General features: G+C 45.5%; 2 protein-coding genes across 3 annotated transcripts in view; one reads left to right on the top strand and one right to left on the bottom strand.

Moving 5' to 3' along the window:
- Positions 1–172: 172 nt before the first annotated feature.
- Positions 173–5,412, top strand: LOC310784218 (uncharacterized protein). The gene is made up of 5 exons (XM_083645232.1): positions 173–320; positions 956–1,316; positions 1,761–1,927; positions 2,616–3,826; positions 4,401–5,412. The coding sequence occupies exons 2-5, from the start codon at positions 1,067–1,069 to the stop codon at positions 4,804–4,806; spliced, it is 2,034 nt and encodes a 677-aa protein (XP_083501358.1). The 5' UTR covers positions 173–320; positions 956–1,066; the 3' UTR covers positions 4,807–5,412.
- A 2,763-nt stretch (positions 5,413–8,175) lies between these two features.
- The window catches only part of zfand5a (zinc finger, AN1-type domain 5a), an 11,834-nt gene continuing 1,876 nt past the window's right edge, over positions 8,176–18,133 (bottom strand). For both annotated transcript variants that reach the window (XM_083645235.1, XM_083645236.1), the window contains exons 2-6: positions 15,309–15,470; positions 13,021–13,123; positions 12,790–12,875; positions 10,435–10,563; positions 8,176–10,281 (exon numbers count right to left, since the gene is read on the bottom strand). In XM_083645235.1, coding sequence (XP_083501361.1) covers positions 10,133–10,281; positions 10,435–10,563; positions 12,790–12,875; positions 13,021–13,123; positions 15,309–15,470 — 629 coding nt within the window. In that variant the 3' untranslated portion in view covers positions 8,176–10,132. The remainder of the gene's footprint in view (positions 10,282–10,434; positions 10,564–12,789; positions 12,876–13,020; positions 13,124–15,308; positions 15,471–18,133) is intronic.

Below are 18,133 nucleotides of genomic sequence, written 5' to 3'. Positions count from 1 at the left end.
CGATTCATTTCCTGCAAAAAAAACAACCCACAGATGTGATTAGACAACGTTTCTGAGATTTATAAGTAACATTTGCAAATGCATAGCGGCCTTGAACACATCTCCAGCGACAGGAAGTGTTGCTTGCTGGCTGACACACACACACACACACACACACACACTCACACACTGCTGCAGGGCTGCGGCTTTAGGTCAGTCAGTGGGCTCTACTACGAGCAAAGGTTGCTGTGGAGCAAGACTTTACTACACCCCGTGTTCTGTCCTGTCCTGTACTGCCTGTCCATCCGAACGTGTTGGTGTTTTCTTCGGATACTTGGCAGGTAGGCTGTGTTGTGTTTAATGTCCATTACATTGTACTGTCAGTCAATGGTCCATTAAGATGCTTATTCTTCCTTGTTATGAATGAAACCACCTGCACTTTGCGTACTACTGCTGGTTTTCTAGTTTCTGGTTTCTACTAGGTAATTAATTGATAACACTATTCACCTTATGTTCCAAACCAGGGTCAGCCAGTTACTTCCTATTGTGTTTACACTTCCTGTGACAGTACAGTACTAGTGACCAGGTAAAACAGACGGTGTTTTGAACAGGAAGTCATAACACAACTGGGTCAAGTGGGCGGGGCTACATAAGGTGAATATTGCACACAAAATGTTGAGTAGTTACTAGTAGGGAACTAATGAGGAACAAATGAGGAATTAACTATTAGTTATAATGTTCAGTTTGTGAGTAGAGTAACTAATCTAATGATTGAGAAATGAGTGTCGGAACTAATGAGGAACTAACTATTAGTGGTCAATTCTTGAGGAACTCCTAATGAAATGTCATAGTAGCTAATCAGTATAGTTAAGCACTTTACTTTTTAGTGTTTACTTTGAAATTTGATTAGGAGTTACTGAAGAACTGACCATTAACTAATAGTTGACACCTACACTCTGGTGAATTCTTCTCACAGCCCTCCCAGCAACAGGGGAAAAGCATAACCCCACCACTCAGCAGACACACAAAGACCATTTACGTCATTTACACCCACCTCCAGTATTGAAACCAACAGCCCTGTTCAGCGATGCCCTTGTTCCGGGCCTCAGCAGGCAAGCTGGGAGCTTCGCCCGCCGGGCCCAAGCAGAGGAAGATGAGGACGGGGAGGAAGAGGGAGCGCAGGGAGACGGATGAAGATGGCTGTGTGGTTTCGCTCACCCGGCTGTGTCTGCTGAGCCTGGCCGACAACATGAAGGAAGTGTGGGTCAAAGACTACGCTGACAACTACCTGGATCAGTACTTCTTCAGGCACATCATGGGACCTTTCAACATCCTGCGTGAGTCTATGAGGCAGTTTGTGTCTAGTCGTACTATTCACACTATATAAAATATGACATTTACATTACATTTCACAATAATAGCATCGTGATTAGTTTCCACAAGACAAACATGAGGTAGTGAAAAATGAGGTAGAATAAGAAGCTGGACTTCCTCATGTACTGTGTGAGTGTTTATTGCACTACAATCTCTCTCTCTCTCTCTCTCTCTCTCTCTCTCTCTCTCTCTCTCTCTCTCTCTCTCTCTCTCTCTCTCTCTCACTCAAATTCAAATATGCTTTATCAACATGAATATTGGGATGCAATGTTGCCAAAGCAGTATGGACTCTATATAGTCATACACTATGGCATGTCGTACAAATGCAAAAAACAAAATGGAAAAAAAGAGGAAACTCACAATGCAATATTGCCTCTCTCTCTCTGTCTCTCCTCCCCTTCCTCCAGCGGGTGAGTTGGTGGAGGAGCTGACATGTCTGCTGTCCTCCAGGCAGCAGCTGTCCCGAGCGGCCCTGCACCTCCTGCTGGTCCCCCAGCTCCGTAGCCTGTCTCTGGCAGGCTGTCCCGGCCTGGCCACCTCTGCCCTCTGCACCATCATCACCGCGCGTTGCCAGGTCAGAGAGGAGTCTCCGGTCTTGGCACCCGGGCCATTCATTATAAAGTGTCTCTAGTGGTCAATAGCAAGTGTTTGTGTACTGAAGCCAGGATTGATCACATTTCTTTGTCTTTTGTCAGTAATGAATGAGAGATCACACTTAATGGGTGAAATGATGGACTGAACACAACAGATGCTGCATCAGTGTCGTATTCAAAATACAGGTCTTATTGTTCACAAGCAGCTAGTACAATCATGTCAGTTTCCCGCATTTTGGCAGTTACTCTACAGCCCAGGGCGGGAGGCAAAAGCTTTGTATTCTCTATTCCTTTATTTACTTACTTATGCCTGTTAAGTGTTAATTAACCTGGGCATAAGCATGCACACACACACACACACACGCATGCACGCACACACACACACACACACACACACACACACACACACACACACACACACACACACACACACACACACACACACACACACACACACACACACACACTCACACTCAGTGCACTCACTCACTCACTCAATCACTCACTCACTCATTGCACTCACTCAGTTTATGGCAAACCCTGCTAGTACTAGACAGCATTTTCAAATACAGTAGTGAAGAAGTTGTGATCCCAGGAGAGTTGTTGCATTTTTCTCATGTATTTTGGCCTGTAACACTTTATGTATTTATGTTAAACTTCTCATCTCAGGCTCTGTGCAGTCTGGACCTGTCTGGAGCCCAGCAGCTGCCCTCCCAGGTCCAGTGTGACCTGCTAAGCTGTCTGCCTGCCCTGCGCTCTCTCTCCCTGGCCGGCACCCCCTGTGACAGACGGGTGATCGGGACGCTCGCCCGCCGCTGCCCTTTACTGCGCCACCTAGACGTCTCCCGCTGTCACTTCCTCTCCCCTGCAGCGCTGCTTCATCTCGGAGGCGGGGCCTCCTCCTGTTCCTCTGGTAGTCCTCCTGGGTCAACTTCCTGCCGCACCCCTGCCTCCCATTCCCCTGTTTCCCAGGCGTCCTGCTCTGACCCCTCTTCCTCCTCCCCCCGCTCTCTGTCTCCGCTCCCCCTCAGCAGTCTCCTGGCTCTGGACGTCGGCTTTGGGGAAGAGGAGGGAGACCCCGCGGTGGCGGCGGCCTACCTCTTGCTCTCCTTGCCCCGCCTGGAAAGAGTGGCCATGGCGGGCCTGGCGCGGGCCTGCCGTCTCATCTGCCAGAGAGACTTTCGCCAAACGGACGAGTTCACTCGCAGAGAAGGAGTGCCGAGGCTGGAGGAGGTGTGGAGGCTGAGGCAGGGGATGGAGAGCGGGAGGAGGAATGACGCAGCAGATGAAGAAGATGAGGATGAGGATGAGAGGATGTTGTGGACGGGCTGTGAGAGCGAGAGTGAGGATGATACAGGCAGTGGAGGAGGAGTAGCAGAGAAAGGCCCGGTAGGAAGAGCGGCGGCAAAGCTTGACGGCGAAAGCTTGACCCTGCGTCTGCGGGACATGCAGAGTTTATCGTTTGCTTCTCTGGAGACTGTAGGCCGATTGTGTCCAGATGTCCACACCGTCTCCCTGGACTTTGACGATGAGGAGGACGACGACACCGGAGGAAGAAGCGTGTTAGCCGCGGGCCTGCAGACCTGGTCGGGTCAGCTACGGAGCCTCTCGCTACGCTACCCGGGACCCCTGGGGGATCTCCTCCCCGCCCTGCAAGGTGTGGGCTCGTCCCTGGTCTCTCTCACCCTGGAAGGGGTGAAAACCAGCCCTCACACCCCTCTGCTGGTGGTCATCCAGGCCTGTCACGGACTCCGAGACCTGCTCATCTGCGCCGAGCCTCCCACTGCTCTGCGGGACGAAGAAGAGGAGGAAGAAGGAGAAGAAGAGGGGGACGATCGGGATCTGCCGAGTCTGCCTAACCTCTGCTCTCTCACAATCAAGTAAGTTAAGTTGAGGTCTTAGAGAGAGGCAAAGTGACCGCTTACTTCCTGCTTCAGCACTGTACCAGATAATTTTATCTGCCATTTATTTTCCCAGACATTTCGTAAAATGCTTCTAAAAATAGTTTTACTTCGTCAAACCAAACCGTTCAGCTAAATTCTGAATCGGGAGAGACCATAGAACATTTCAGTCTGACAAAACTTTAAAAAGCTACACTGAAAAAATATTTTCTTTAAATCCGCAATTCTTTTACGTTTTGGTCAGAGTGAAATGTTATGTGGTGGTCTCTCCTGTTTCTATCTGAACCGTTTGGTTTGAACAAGTAAAACGTTTTACATTTATGAAATGTCTATGGGAAAATAAATGGCGGATGAAAATCTCTGCTACAGTGCTGAAGCAGGAAGTAGGCAGTCACTTTGCCTCTCTATATAACCCATACTTTTCATCAATTAAAGAATGGCTTTGACGCTGCAGCGAAGTGATTCCTCTTGCCTTGTTTGTAATTACATAGACTCGAATGGCCAATAAAGTGTTCTTAGTCATCTGTGTTGTTTTTGTCTCTTATGTTTCTAGTTTCTCCTATGAGCACAGCCAGATGAAGCCTGTCATGTCCTGGATGTCCCTGAAGAGGGTGCTGAAGTGTCTGCTGTCAGGCTCTCCCTTATTGGAGAAAGTCTCCCTGGTAGCCCTGCCTTGCCCTCTGAACTCTCTTTTCCAAGACATACTGTCCACATTCAGGTGGAACTTGCATCACAACCAACACCATGGGGCAGATTCCTCAGACCTGCCCCCACAGCCGCTAGGCCGGGTGCGGCACCTCAGCCTGGCCCGGAGCAACGTGTCCATGCAAACTGTGACAGGGTTACTGCGGGGGTGCAAGCGACTCAAATACCTGGATCTCACCTACTGTTGGGAAATCAGCCGACTGGAGTTTGTGGATTGTTGGACGTCCAACAACGTCAAACTTGTCTGGACATAGTGAGGAGATAACGTTCCAGTTCTGGAGGCAGTGACTGATCACTCCTCAAGTTACTGCACTGGAGAAAACCTCATGAGTTTGGCCAACAGGAGGCGATATGTTATCACTCTAACCAACTTGAGGAAGATGAGTCAACAACTTCATGAACTTTCTGATGTCAGACCGGATATGAATGTCAGAGGGTGTCTTCGCTTCTTCCTTTAGCACTTTTTCATAATCATAATCTATGATACTCTATACACTTTAATATATATTGGAATAATCAAAATTATGTTTAGGCCTAATTATATAATAATTTTGGTTGACAATACACTATATCAGATTTGACTATTATGTGCATTGTAATATAATGCATACTTTTATCAGAGTCAGATTGTATCGGTGTCTAAGATGGTGCATATTTTGTTATCTTTTAACTAAAATCCTTACCGCCCTGATGATGTGGGAATTATATTTAAAAACATGCGATATAGTGCCTTAAATCAATAGAAAATTAGCAGGTGTTTGTCATTGCTGTGACTATCATACAGTATGCCTCATGTAATGGCACAATCTCATATTTTTCATTAATAGACATGTTTTAAAATTAAACAGATGTTTGGTTGTACTGTACATCCTTTTGACATTTAATTAATTTGATGTCACTATACACCCAAAGCCAAAAATCGTTTACCTGTGGAATGTATTGATGACTTTACTCAACCCTTAAAGAAGTCTAACATATTTCAGATTTTTCGTTACTGTTTACCATTATTACCTTTATGTAGAACATTGATTCATGTTTTTGTCTTTGGCTGCACAGATTGCACACAGATATCTATCACAGATTAGACATTGTTTCTGCATCAAGTCTATTTGTCCTTAGATGGCCTGATCTTGTCGATCGCTTAAATGCTTTGTCACCACTTCATCCTCGGTGTCTGTGTGTGTGAGTACAGTAGGCTGTACTGTGTGTGTGTGTGTGTGTGTGTGTGTGTACAGTAGGCTACATACATGTCCCCAGTCGACGGCAACCAGATGTAGAAATATAGATCAGGTTATCATGATGAATAGCATCCTTTCACTGATGTCATATCACACTCTGAGGTGTGGTTTCATAACTTGTTTATTCAGTAGAGTGTGTTGTTGTCTGGCATTATATTCCTTTATTCAGAAATGTTTTGCTTCTGTCATTCACAATCACACACCTATACTGAACGCATTCACCTCTCTCTCCCGCTCCCTGAGTCCACGGTGATGCTGCCAGTCCTGTAATCCATGAGTCAGAGGCGGTTTTAGATGACTCCTGACTTTTCCTGCTAACCCTGGAGGCCACAGACAGACATGCCTGTGCCTTGCTGTGCTGTCGTACAGAGAGCTCACCTTACCATCTCCTATACCACTGCTGTGCGTTACAGAGTACAATAAGCAGTCATGCTCGATCTCAGTCTCAAAGCCCTCCTCTGCCTTTTTTTTAAGCTACCCTTATGTATGTGTGAGTGTGTTTGACTGTGTGTACCCCTGCATGTGAGTAGATAGCGTGTTAGTTGCTGTGTGTGTGGTTATTGTCAGGCCTGTGCTCAGACTGGTCTAATCTGGTTACACTCTGGGAAAGCTTAGTGACGCCACCCCGGGTCACCCCTCCCTAATCTCAGCCACTCCCCCTGGCCACGCTCTCTCTCCCTCTCTCTTCCTGTATCTCTCTCCCTCTCTGCCATGTCAGCCTCTGCCTCATTGTGTGTAGAGAGGCTCATATACGCAAGCACACACACTTTCCTCTGGCTCCACTTGTTCATTCATCCAGGCTACAGTGGACTCCTGCTGCCTGTTCCTCTATACAGCAAGTCTCTTTCCTTCCATCCAGAGCTCCTTGAGTATGTTTTTCTGAGCTTGTGTCCCATGATTGACTGAATGTGTCTTTAAATGTAGAGTGGTTATTTTAACTTTTAACTAAACAGTATAGAAGGGGAAAAGCTGGATGGGGAAACAGCAGCATATTTTACTTACATATTTTAATATGGACACTCATTGCCCTCTCCTCCATTATTGGCCAAATTGCATTTTATTGATGGGACAACTGCAAGTGAGAGTGTGGAGGTGTGTTTTCTGTCTGTGGACTCAGCTGACTTTCAACCCTTTCAGGTCATATTCATACATCTAACATCTCATTATCTCTTACATCCACCGTCGAACTCACTGGCAGACTGTGTGTGTGTGTGTGTGTGTGTGTGTGTGTGAGAGAGAGAGAGAGACCTAAAGGGAAGTTGGCACAGACAGGCTACAGACACGAGAAAAATAAATTATAGGTTAAATCAGCGTGGGGAAAGAAATTGGAGTGTGTGTGTGTGTGTACATACACGTGCCCAACACTTTAGCTCCAAATGGGTGCACATGTGCACCCCACACACACACACACACACCCACCCACACACACACACACAATTTCTGCAGGTCATCTTTTGGGTGTGTTGATCCTCCGCTCATCTGTCACCATGTTAGTAATAATGGGGTGCACTCCTCTGTCCCACACTGCTAAAGGATCCGGCTCTGAACAGTCAGGAGGAGGCTGTGGTCAGTCATTAAAGTCTTATGCTATACTTACATTATTACTGGCTGGATTCAAACAGGCTCATCAAAATGTGAGCTCTAACTCTTTGAGGTACGGATCCATGATCTAGGAGGTTTGTACACACAGAGACCCATAAGACGGGTAGATCTGTGCCACAAAGGGTCGTCTTTAATCTTTTGCATGGGTGCACCCGACTAGACGCTGCAGCCTCTGTGGCTTTCTGTCTCAGAAAGTCCACACGAACACACCTCAGCTGTGCGAGCAGCTGTCGGGGTGACGCCATCTGCCGACACACTCTCTCCCTCAGAGCTCCCAACAGGAGTGTGAGAAAACACAATGGTCCTGTATCTACGGCACAAATCGTCACCCCTTTCCTTGACCTAGATGAAGAGAGTAGCAGAACCGTCTCTTCCAGGGTTCCTGCATGACCCAGACAAGAAGAGCCTGGTGAGTGGGATTTATGTGCTGGATCTCGAGACCACCCTTGTCCTGATGGAAATGAATATTGCCGTTGTTTATGACCAACAATCTCACTGACACAACAGTACATAGGGTGCCACAGCCTTCTTTTCCTTTTAGATAAACCCTGTTAATGTACAAGTCCACTTTTCTACCCAAACCAAAAAAGACATCTCACTGGTTAGTTAGCATAACATTTTCAACAAATGCTTTTCAAGACCGATACAATGTTAGCGGATGACAGAGGTTAAATAGCACAAAATGGCTATCATATTCCAATAATGTAAAAAAAAGATGGTGAAACAACCCTGAATCTATTAAAAATCAAAACATAATCAGGCCTTGTAATGTCTCTCTGTACATAGTTTTATTTACATGATACAATTCTGTTGTAATGCTGGATAGCAAGATTATATGTAATACATAAATATCAACACAGTTTGTTGTTTTTTCTTTTTTTGTACAAATTTGCATATAACTAAGAATCGGAAAAGGAAAAACTCAAACGGATACATACAGTTGTTTTTTTTAAATGAAAAAAAAACTCACATCCTTACAGGGGAGAAAAAGGGATTAACACAAGTCACAAACATACATGTGTTTCAATGTGTCAGGCAGCCATGAAAACACACTTACTCACAGGTACGTGCACGTGCACGCACACAAATACACACACACACACACACACACACACGCACACACACTTCTCTACAGTGCTCTATAGCAGACATACAGACCCAATAGCTGTTAGAGATGAGAAGTTACATCTAAATCCATTATTTTTCATAAATCTAGCTCTGGCATGCTCCTGTTCTGTAAACATGTGCTGATAAACCGGGTAGCTCCACAGACGAAAGGGTTCGGGGAACAACAACACACTCATACACGCATTCTGTGCTCACACAAACTTTCTGTTAGCGCATACAAACAAAATAAAAAATAATACATAGCGTGGTTCACATACCCTAATTCCACAAATGCACTGAATACATGTGCTAACATCAGTACTATACCAATGGAAGAGGAAAGGGGGGGGGATTAGACATACTTTCAACATAAAAGTCTCTCAGCGAATAAAATTAGCAAAACACTAGTTGAGTGATGCCAAATTCATTGAGATATTCCTCCTTACACACACACACTACTGCAGATGAAGAGTAACCCATGCATTTATCCCATTCATTCATGCCCCCCTCATACTGTATTGTAAATCCATACAACGGACCGCCAGGGAGGGGAGCCGCACCCTCCTCCCACACCTCACCCTGGAAACTGCTCCAGCATCAGCGTACACAGCCCTCCACCCGAGCTTCTCCGATTACAATCTGAGCTCAGACCAGTTTGGGACCTCATTCACCCGTCATGTCCATCCCAAGTGTTTAGATTCAGTGAAAAGTGGAGTTAATATTTTGTCCCCCGTTTTCTACGATACCTCCGGACCAGCAACGGAAACGACCTCGTCACAATCAAAATGATCAAAGTCAACACAGACATGCTGTTCAGAGAGTTAGTGAGTGGCCGCCGACTACCTTAGAGTGTAATATCAAGATGACCCGTCACTCTGTAAGGGCCAAATAAGCCGACGAAGAGAACGCAAAGAGGGAAGACAACAAAGCTTAACACGGCAGCTGTGAGGTAGGTAAAGCTAGGAAGGACAGAGACTAATGACCAAAGCCCCTTGTGCACTGCGGGGGCAGCACAGTTGTACGGTTCTCCAAATGTCGACTGACTCCAACACTAACGGAAGGCAGAACAAGAGGTTTGTAGACGGGAGGGTCACAACTCGTGGACTGTTACTGTGTAATCTGAATGCATGGAAAGACCTGCCGGCGACGTCTGACCACATGACACGGTCGGAGGAAAATGGCTGCCTACGGTTTGGCACAAAATGGCGCCTGCTTTAGGTGAGCGGAACACAGCATATCCTGGACAGTTACCCTGGGCTGCTCTTAATAAGACAATATATATTATTTAAAAAAAAAAGAGGACTGAACAGCGGCAAAGTCACACCACAGGAAAAAATAATGATAAAACAAACTAATGAATTAATCAAAAAAAGGAGAAAAGTGATCATTCATGCATCTCCTCCTCAGACAGGATCTTTTCTTTTCTTCTTCTCTCTTCCTTTCTTTTCTCGGGGGTTGTTATTTGGGAAATCCGAGTCCTTGTAATCCTCCCTGCACCACTCATGCCAGTGTTCATGTCAAAGGTTCACACTCATACTCCAGTCTTTCTTCTCAAAGGTCTCGCCATCGTCGCTGCTGCTGCTGCTGCTGCTGCTGCTGCTGCTGCTGCTGCCACGGACGTCGCTCTGTTACATTATATTCTCTGGATCTTGTCGGCGACCACCACGGGGTTCTCTTTGCGGATCTTGGCGGCAGCCTCTGCCTTGTAGTCGTAGGGACAGTTGTGCTTGTCAGAGTACCGGTGCAGGCCACAGAACAGGTTGCCACAGCGACAGTCGAACCCTGGAATCGCAAAGGGTCGGGGGTGGTCAACGTTTGAACAACCACCAGGTGGACAAACACAAACGTGTACTAGAACATCTATGACAAACCAAAACAATTCTGACAATTAACGATAGGATTGATATGGCGCCTCATCGGCACCGCCCTGCTCACCTGTAAGCCCCACCCTCTTGCGACACATGAAGCACCTATTCTTCTTGGGTTTGGGGGTGTCGCCCTTATTCTCCTCACTGCTCGAAGAAGCTACAGGACTCGGGCTAGAAGCAGTAGGCTGGCTTACAACTGGATACAAAAGAGAGATGAGGAAGAAAACAATATTAATTAGTCATGGTCTTAATTTGCCGCTATTTGATATCTTATATAAGCCGTGGATTAAGCGAGTTTTTGTAGGGGCATGCAAATACATGGCATGTGAGTTTATATACATTTTTCCCCAGAATCAGCCCATATTACATAGCACTAGCCTAATAATATCCAAAATTGCACTGCTGTATTTGGCTGAAATTACATCCCGTATCTGTAACTGGTGCCCTCATAGATAATCCCTTTGCACTTGACAGAAGACTGTCTGAGAAAGCTTGGGTGAGCAGCATCACATCTGAGAATGCCCTCCGGTGAGGAGGTATTTTTAAATAGGCTTATTTTTAGTCAGCCTGTGTCTTGGAGGCAGTAAGTAAATCCAGCAGTCGGGTCTGTGGCATGCAATGGTGCATCAAAAATAAACCATGGCTAAACTGGGTCGCACACAGGGCAATGTTTGCCTCTCAAGAAGCCAGTGCGTGAGCAGTCACCTGTGCAAGCATGTGTTCCTCTCTTAGGCTGGTTTCACACCGACGACCCAAGCCTTGCCTATGCCTTGCCTTTATCCACGCTTTTTAATAGGCGTCCGTTTTAGTCAACGAGGCTGTGTACACCGGGCGCCTGAGCGTGAACCCTGCGTGTACCCACGCCTTGCCTATGCCTTGCCGATTTTATCGAATAGGCGTGAGTTCTATTTTGAAGCCGACAAGGCGCGTGCAGGCAGACTTCTTCTGTCAAGCCATGAAAGAAAAACGCACAATATCCGTCGGAAATGGAAAAGTCAACTGAATTTCAAAATAAAATGGAGTTACTACAACATGTTGAGCAGAGAGACAGAGAGATTGACGGGTGGCTATCACGTGGGGCTTTCTCCCCGTCGGCAAACAAATCTTCATGAGAGAGAATAGCGACCGAAGAAGCAAGATGGACAATGTTGTTGTGCCAGGCTGCCAGCACATATTCTTGCAAGATCACCTCTCTAAAATGTCCGACTATAGTCAGACCTGGTTATACATATCCAGCATCAATATAACATTAAATATATCCGATTTATTTTACCTAGAGGCTACCCATGACAATTCTGGACAACACGTGAAAAAATACAGTCGGGAGAGAGGAGAGGCGCTTGTGACTCGGCTCCAGGTTCGGCGTGCAAAAGGCGTGCGGTGTGATCGCAAAAGCGTGTAACAGGTTCACGCCCAGCTCGGCGTAGGCGTGGGTTGAGGCAAGGCAAGGCGTAGGTTGTCTGTGTGAATGAAGCGTTAGGTGTGTGTCAAATGCCTGCCAGTTTATGTCTGCCTGCCTGCTACTATAAGCGTGCGTGCGTGCGTGCGTGCGCGCGTGCGTGGTTCCCACACCTCAAACATCAAATTCAATGACTTTCCAGGCCCAATTCCCTCAAATTCAAGGACCCAACACAGCATAGTTTGACATGATCAAGGTTCATTAATGTTACTGCTTGCTTGCCGCTGGTCACTCATGCATGCACATGACCATGTCACTCTCGATGCAGGTGGCGCGTGAAACAAGGACGTACAGACCGTGGGGAGACACATACAGACAAGGGAACGTAGCCTATTTACTAACGTTAAAGCCTATTTACCCCCCCCCCCCCCCAGATTTCAGGCAAAACGGTATTCTACTGGATTTGAAAACTCTGCAGGCAAGATGGCCGCCTATAGTCCCTTGTACCCTGGCAGAATTCCTAGCCCATAAACTAACTAACTTGGCCAATAAGTATGTAACATACAAAATAAAACAAACAGTAACGTCTTCATTTGATGTAGAATGCAGAGGACATGTAACTGGTTCGCTATACTCGCATTCCAGGAATATTGTATTTACTGCAATGCTTCTAAAGTTAGCGTAACTGGCGCGTGCCTCAGAGAGGCTGGTTGTCCCAGAGCCCACTCGCTTTGAGCCAGAACACACTCGATTTGGGGGCGGAACACGCCAGGATTAGCCAACGCCAACGCCAGTGCCCAAAACTGGGCCGCCTCCCAACCCCTCTTTCTATTTCTTGTATGACAGGCAGTATTTTCAGTGTATCAGATAGAGAACGTTATAAATATAGCCACGTTACACACAACTAACTAACGCTGGTGATCTGTATGGAAACAGCGTTACTCAAAATAGTTAATTTGTGTGTGTGTGTGTGTGTGTGTGTGTGTGTGTGTGTGTGTGTGTGTGTGTGGTGCAGTGCTTTACCAGGCTCTAGGGGTTCTGGTTTGTCCTCTCTGGAGATGCTCATCTCTGTCATTTGTTGAGTGACAGGAAGTGAGCCTTGAACAGTTCTGCAGGTTCACACAGAGGTAGAGCAAACGGATAAGTAGGAGAAAATGGGCCAGTGAGCCAGCAGCTCAAACGTATTCCAAGTTGAAGAACAAATAATTCTCTCCCTCACTGCCTCCATCAGTCAAAACACTGGAGAGCACTGACCTAGACATGTCTGGCGAAGAGACAGGGGAGGCATCGACCTTGGCTAGACTGGCTTCTAGTCTCTGGATGGCCGAAGCCTCTGAGGTAGGACTAGCAGCTGAGCCTGGATGAGAAGACAAGAAGTACAAGTACAAGCCATTAGACTGGAGGAAAACGCCTAGAGACGAAGGAAATACAAACCGCCAATCATATATCATCATGAGTGAAGTGAGAGAACAAAACTTTGTAAGCCAGTATATGAGCGAAGACAATATTGATGAAATAATTAATTAGAAATCAATTAAATTGTCCGGCCCAATTCTAAAATATAAAATCTGTAAGTTGACGACTTCTCTTTTGCAAAGCGTTTGTGTTCGACTGTACTGGGACGCGGGGCAATGATGATGTCTTTTAAGAAAAACAAGTTCCAACAGGTTGCCAGTTGCCAGAGGTCAATCAGTGAGGTGATTGACCTAAGGAGTTTCTCAAGGAGTGAACAACCCCCACTCAACCTTGTACACTGTCATGAAGAAAAGCAGCTGCCTTTCATTACACTGAGTGGAAAAACAGAGAGGGAGGGCAGGGGAAAGGGAGCTGGGAAAATACACTGACTCGACTAGAATTGGTTGCATTTCAAAACAATGTCTATATTTCATTGTCTCTCCTTACCTCAAGCTCTACATACTGTATACGGGCTGTGCTTAGAGATGAAACGGTATGAAAATTTCATATCATGATTGTAGTAGGGATGGGTGGGAGTACTCAGGTACTCAAGTACTCGTTCATAATGCCAGTACTCGAGTAACGTTTCCGCTGTTCGGGTACTCGCCCCACTCCCCACCCCTTTAAAATGGTCTAAATCAACGCATGCATCGTTATGTGGATCTAGCAGCATGAACTGCACGGGCGTCAAGTCAGCCAGAATGTTGTTGCTTTCAAAATAAAAGGCTTATTGTAACATAAGTTGTAACCTTATTTATTTTAAGCAATGCGTTACAGCCATAGTTTCATGCCATATAACATCACGAGTATTTTGATACAAGGTTTGCTGCTTCGTTCGTTGAAATACCCTTTTCTCCTCCGACGTGCATAAATAAGCTATTTACTTTTGTTTAAGTAACATTATTTTTGAAAGTTTTAAACAGAAGTTTTTCAGCTCATCCCGAAAATGGTGGCTGAAGATATGCTCCCGAAGGAGACAGATGCACGCTTCTTCATAGCGCACGCCCGATAAAACTCATTCAAAACTTTGCAGTAGTTTACTGACTACACTGTCGTTTCCCATAACGTTAGTCACAAGAAATGTGGAGAAAGAATCGCTTTTTGGGAGACAATCGCTTCATGGTGATCACTATTTTAGCTGCAGCTGTAACGTTAATCACACTGGTCAGTGGCCAGTTTTCACTTTTTGGCAGAACACCGGACCTTGTAATCTGTGGATTTACGTTAGTGTAACAGTGATCATAAAGTAAAATGGATGATACTGGACAATGGACATGTATTGGAATTGAGCCTTCGCTTGTTTCACAAGACCATTGTCCGCTCCGAAGCGCAAAATGCCATCCATCCAACCATCGGAGATGCTGTCTGAGGTAGGCTTTAGACGTTAGCTTAGCGTCACCTCACCTAATATCACAGTCAGTCAGTCCCTCTCCTCACATGCTCCAGGTAACGCAGTACTCGAATACTCGTTCATAATAGAAGGAGAGTACTCGAGTATTTACATTGCTTAAAATGCCCATCCCTAGATTATAGTGACCAAAATGATCACGGTTATCAGTATTATCACGGTATTAATTATTAATTCAAATGTTCTGAACATGTTCAAAAAGTACTGATACGCTCACTGAAATCATTTCACCAAGGCCTGCGTCTGGGAGACGGTCCCTAACTTTGGTTGATGACAGTATTTACCGGGTTTTTCAAATCGCTGTAATCACGGTAACACAGGAATACAGTTTTAATGATAATTAAAAATTGAAACGTAACAGTTATCACAAGAAATTTGATCACGGTTCATCAATGAACCGGTTATCGTTTAATCCCTAGCTGGGCTATATTTATATCATTTATTTAATACTTTACATGATGAACTCTAAGGCGCGTCAACGCAATTTGGGCTGCTTATAAATCTGACTTCTTCCTAGGTTTGAGAATACCTTCTGAACATACTACAATATACAACATACTGTATATGACAAAGAGAGGAGGTAAGAAAGTACTAGCAATCACAAGGGAAACAAATCAATGAATGTTTTTGGTGCCAAATTTTGCTGTGTGTGTGTGTGTGTGTGTGTGTTCCGTCTTACCCATAGGGCTGAGTGGGCTCATACGGTCACTGCTCTGCTGCCGTGTCAGGTGTTCCTTGTAGCAAACAGAACACATGCCATTGGTTCGAGGGTTGCCATAGAAACCGCAGCCTGTGGCACAAAGCATGGGCACCGCGCTCTGGTTCGTCTCTTGGGCCATTGCTGACACAATGAGAGAGAGACAGACAGAGAGAGAATGCATATTAGATAGATAGAGAGAGAGACAAGAGAGAGAATGCATATTAGATAGATAGAGAGACAGAGAGAGATAGAGCGAGCAAGCACATTTTTATACACATACATACACCTGTCTGTGTATGATGATGACTGATAAAATGCTCAAATATTTGCCTCACAAGAAAGATTAACCTACAAGGAAATTGCTCCAAAGAAGCATGTTGCCCAATGCCCAGGCAGCGCAGGCAGCACCAGGGCTGACAGACAGGTAGCCAAAGATGAGAATAGGAGGAGAGCGGCCTGCCTGAATACTTTGACTTGACTGAATAATACAGTAATGAATGAGGACACTTCTCCACAGGAAGTCCTGGGAACAAACAACAAGTGTTGTTGTGTTCACTCTCTGCTCACTCTGTTCAGCACCTTGGCAGAAGCTGGAGTATGTTCTGTCCCCCCAACTTTGTTCACTGTTGTTGTGTTCCTCTCCAACCCTCCCTTTCACAGTTGGCATAGCCCTCATTTTCATTTGGGACAAACATACTTTTTCCTCTTTGTTTTCACTTGGTCCCAGGCTGTCCCTGATGTCAAATAGTTGAATAAAGATTCTGGAGTCAGAGGTTGGTCTCAGATGAATATATTGGTGTATACGGTTGGTAGTACAATGTTTCATCACCTGCCAAGACAGAGGCCAGGGCTTAAATCTAGTCAAAAGAGGGGAGCGGTTATCCTAGTACTGCTGAATAAGGAAGCACGTCACGGACAGATAAAGACACAATCATGTATGGTGTTCCTGTAAGAGTACAATACAGACGGATACAGAAATGCACTTATTAAGACTCTATATAGTTAAAATTCACAACAGCCCCCATGTCATGACTTAGGAAAATCATGTTATAGGCAGTGTAGGAGATTAAAAAATTTTTGGGGGGCACTGTCTAAGCTAAGGGGCATTTCCACAATTTTGGTGGCATTCAAAAAAGTAATTAGTGCGTAAAGTTGCTGAAGTTTCAACAACAGCGCTGTTTGTGTGAGTGTGTTCCTGTGTTAGAATTGAATGAACATATGAACATAAAATTATCAAAATCTTTGGGGCACTTTTGTAGGCTATGTGCAAAGGGAAACAATCAATTAATTTAAAAGGAACAATGTTCATAGTTTGAAAATTGCCAGCCACAAAACGTTGATATATCATGCATCATTATCGTTGTGTGATGAATCATCATATGAGTATGAATGTCAGTTAGCAGCAGTAACACTCCCTAAACAGTTGTTGCCTCACTAGACACAAAAAGGAACTGTTCACAGCCAACGCATAGCTAATCTGACTCACTGACTATTATCTCAACCAACCTTAAAAACGCAGCCAAAAACTTGCTGTTTGTTCCTGGCAGAACACACAGACGATATGGTGAAAGAAGAGGAACAAAGTGATGCGAGAAGTCTCAGTCAGAGACGTCTTGAGTAAAGCCGTTTCAGAAACAATTCCGCCTCTCTGTGGTTTACGCCACACAAAGTAATTCAAAACTTCCCCAGTCATTTCCCTCCCCGCGCACGCACACACACGCCCCGAAAACTAGCATCTGGGCGTTAAACTGGGGAAATGTGATAGATAGAGGACTATGACGTGGAAGAAGCCCCGCTCTGCTCTCTGCTGCAATACAATACAATACACAGCAGGAACCGGAGGTTGTGTGAAGGGGAGAAGCTGCATGTGACAGTGAGGCAATAGTAGAAAAACACCTAATGAATGAAGAAGCAGACAGAGAGGAAGGCCTAGATTAGGTGTGTAAGAACTGAAGCATCTTGTCTCCTTATCCTCTGCCGACTGTTTCACAAATCATTTGATCAACCGATACCAGACAACAGAAAACACACAGCCAGCACGTACACAGCAACAGTATCCTATTTCCCCTGTAAACAACCCTTGACCCTAATTGTCCTGAAGCATGGCAGCTGCATGGCTGCCTTGGTAGTCTATATTCTGGTCACGGACACAAACAGAGCAGTAAAAACACACCAGACGAGCTTCATGTTCTAGGAGAGGTTGGCAGTTTGCTCAGAACGCCCTGTGAGTTCACTCGAGGCGTCCTGACCTCACAACAGACAAACAAGTGCTGTTAAATCTTGAGACCCCCCCCCCCTCTCTCTCTCTCTCTCTCTCTCTCTCTTTCTACTCCTGCATGCTACCACAGGCGTGTCAACAAAGGGTTTCCTTGGAAAATCCCACAAAGCCCTTCTCTACCATTGCATCACGTGTTCGCCTGCTGACTGCTGCGAAATGCAAGCCAGGAGGATTGAGCAAGAGGTTCTGGTAACGATACAGCACAGCACAAACAGCATGTTCTTTACTTTCAACAGCAGTTTGAGTGTGAAATGTACAGTCAGGTGTTTGTAGTAGTGCATCATCTGAGCTATGCTGCTCGATAGACAGATACTGATGTCACGTCTGCTGTCTGTTCTTGGACAAGGTCTCTCTGAGAAAAACAAAAACATGCTATCTGCTAAGATTAGATTGCCTGACTCAATGACAAGATTCCTCCCGAAAACACACACGACAAAAGACATATTTGTGATAAAGAGCATGATGCTAACAGATTAGCCACAGCTGCAGGTTGTCCTCACCATGACACAATGGAACAATGGACAGT

The sequence above is a fragment of the Poromitra crassiceps genome (assembly GCF_964638095.1).
Source record: "Poromitra crassiceps genome assembly, chromosome: 10".
Taxonomy (NCBI): Eukaryota; Metazoa; Chordata; class Actinopteri; order Beryciformes; family Melamphaidae; genus Poromitra; species Poromitra crassiceps.
Note: the sequence above shows the minus strand (reverse complement) of the source record. Positions and strands in the feature narration are given on the sequence as shown.

Bases quoted from the DNA above. Each gene is read 5' to 3' on its own strand.
- LOC310784218 (XM_083645232.1), top strand. From the start codon at position 1,067: ATGCCCTTGTTCCGGGCCTCAGCAGGCAAGCTGGGAGCTTCGCCCGCC. The intron at 1,317-1,760 runs GTGAGTCTATGA...CCCTTCCTCCAG, and splicing joins GGGACCTTTCAACATCCTGC to CGGGTGAGTTGGTGGAGGAG. The intron at 3,827-4,400 runs GTAAGTTAAGTT...TTATGTTTCTAG, and splicing joins CTCTGCTCTCTCACAATCAA to TTTCTCCTATGAGCACAGCC.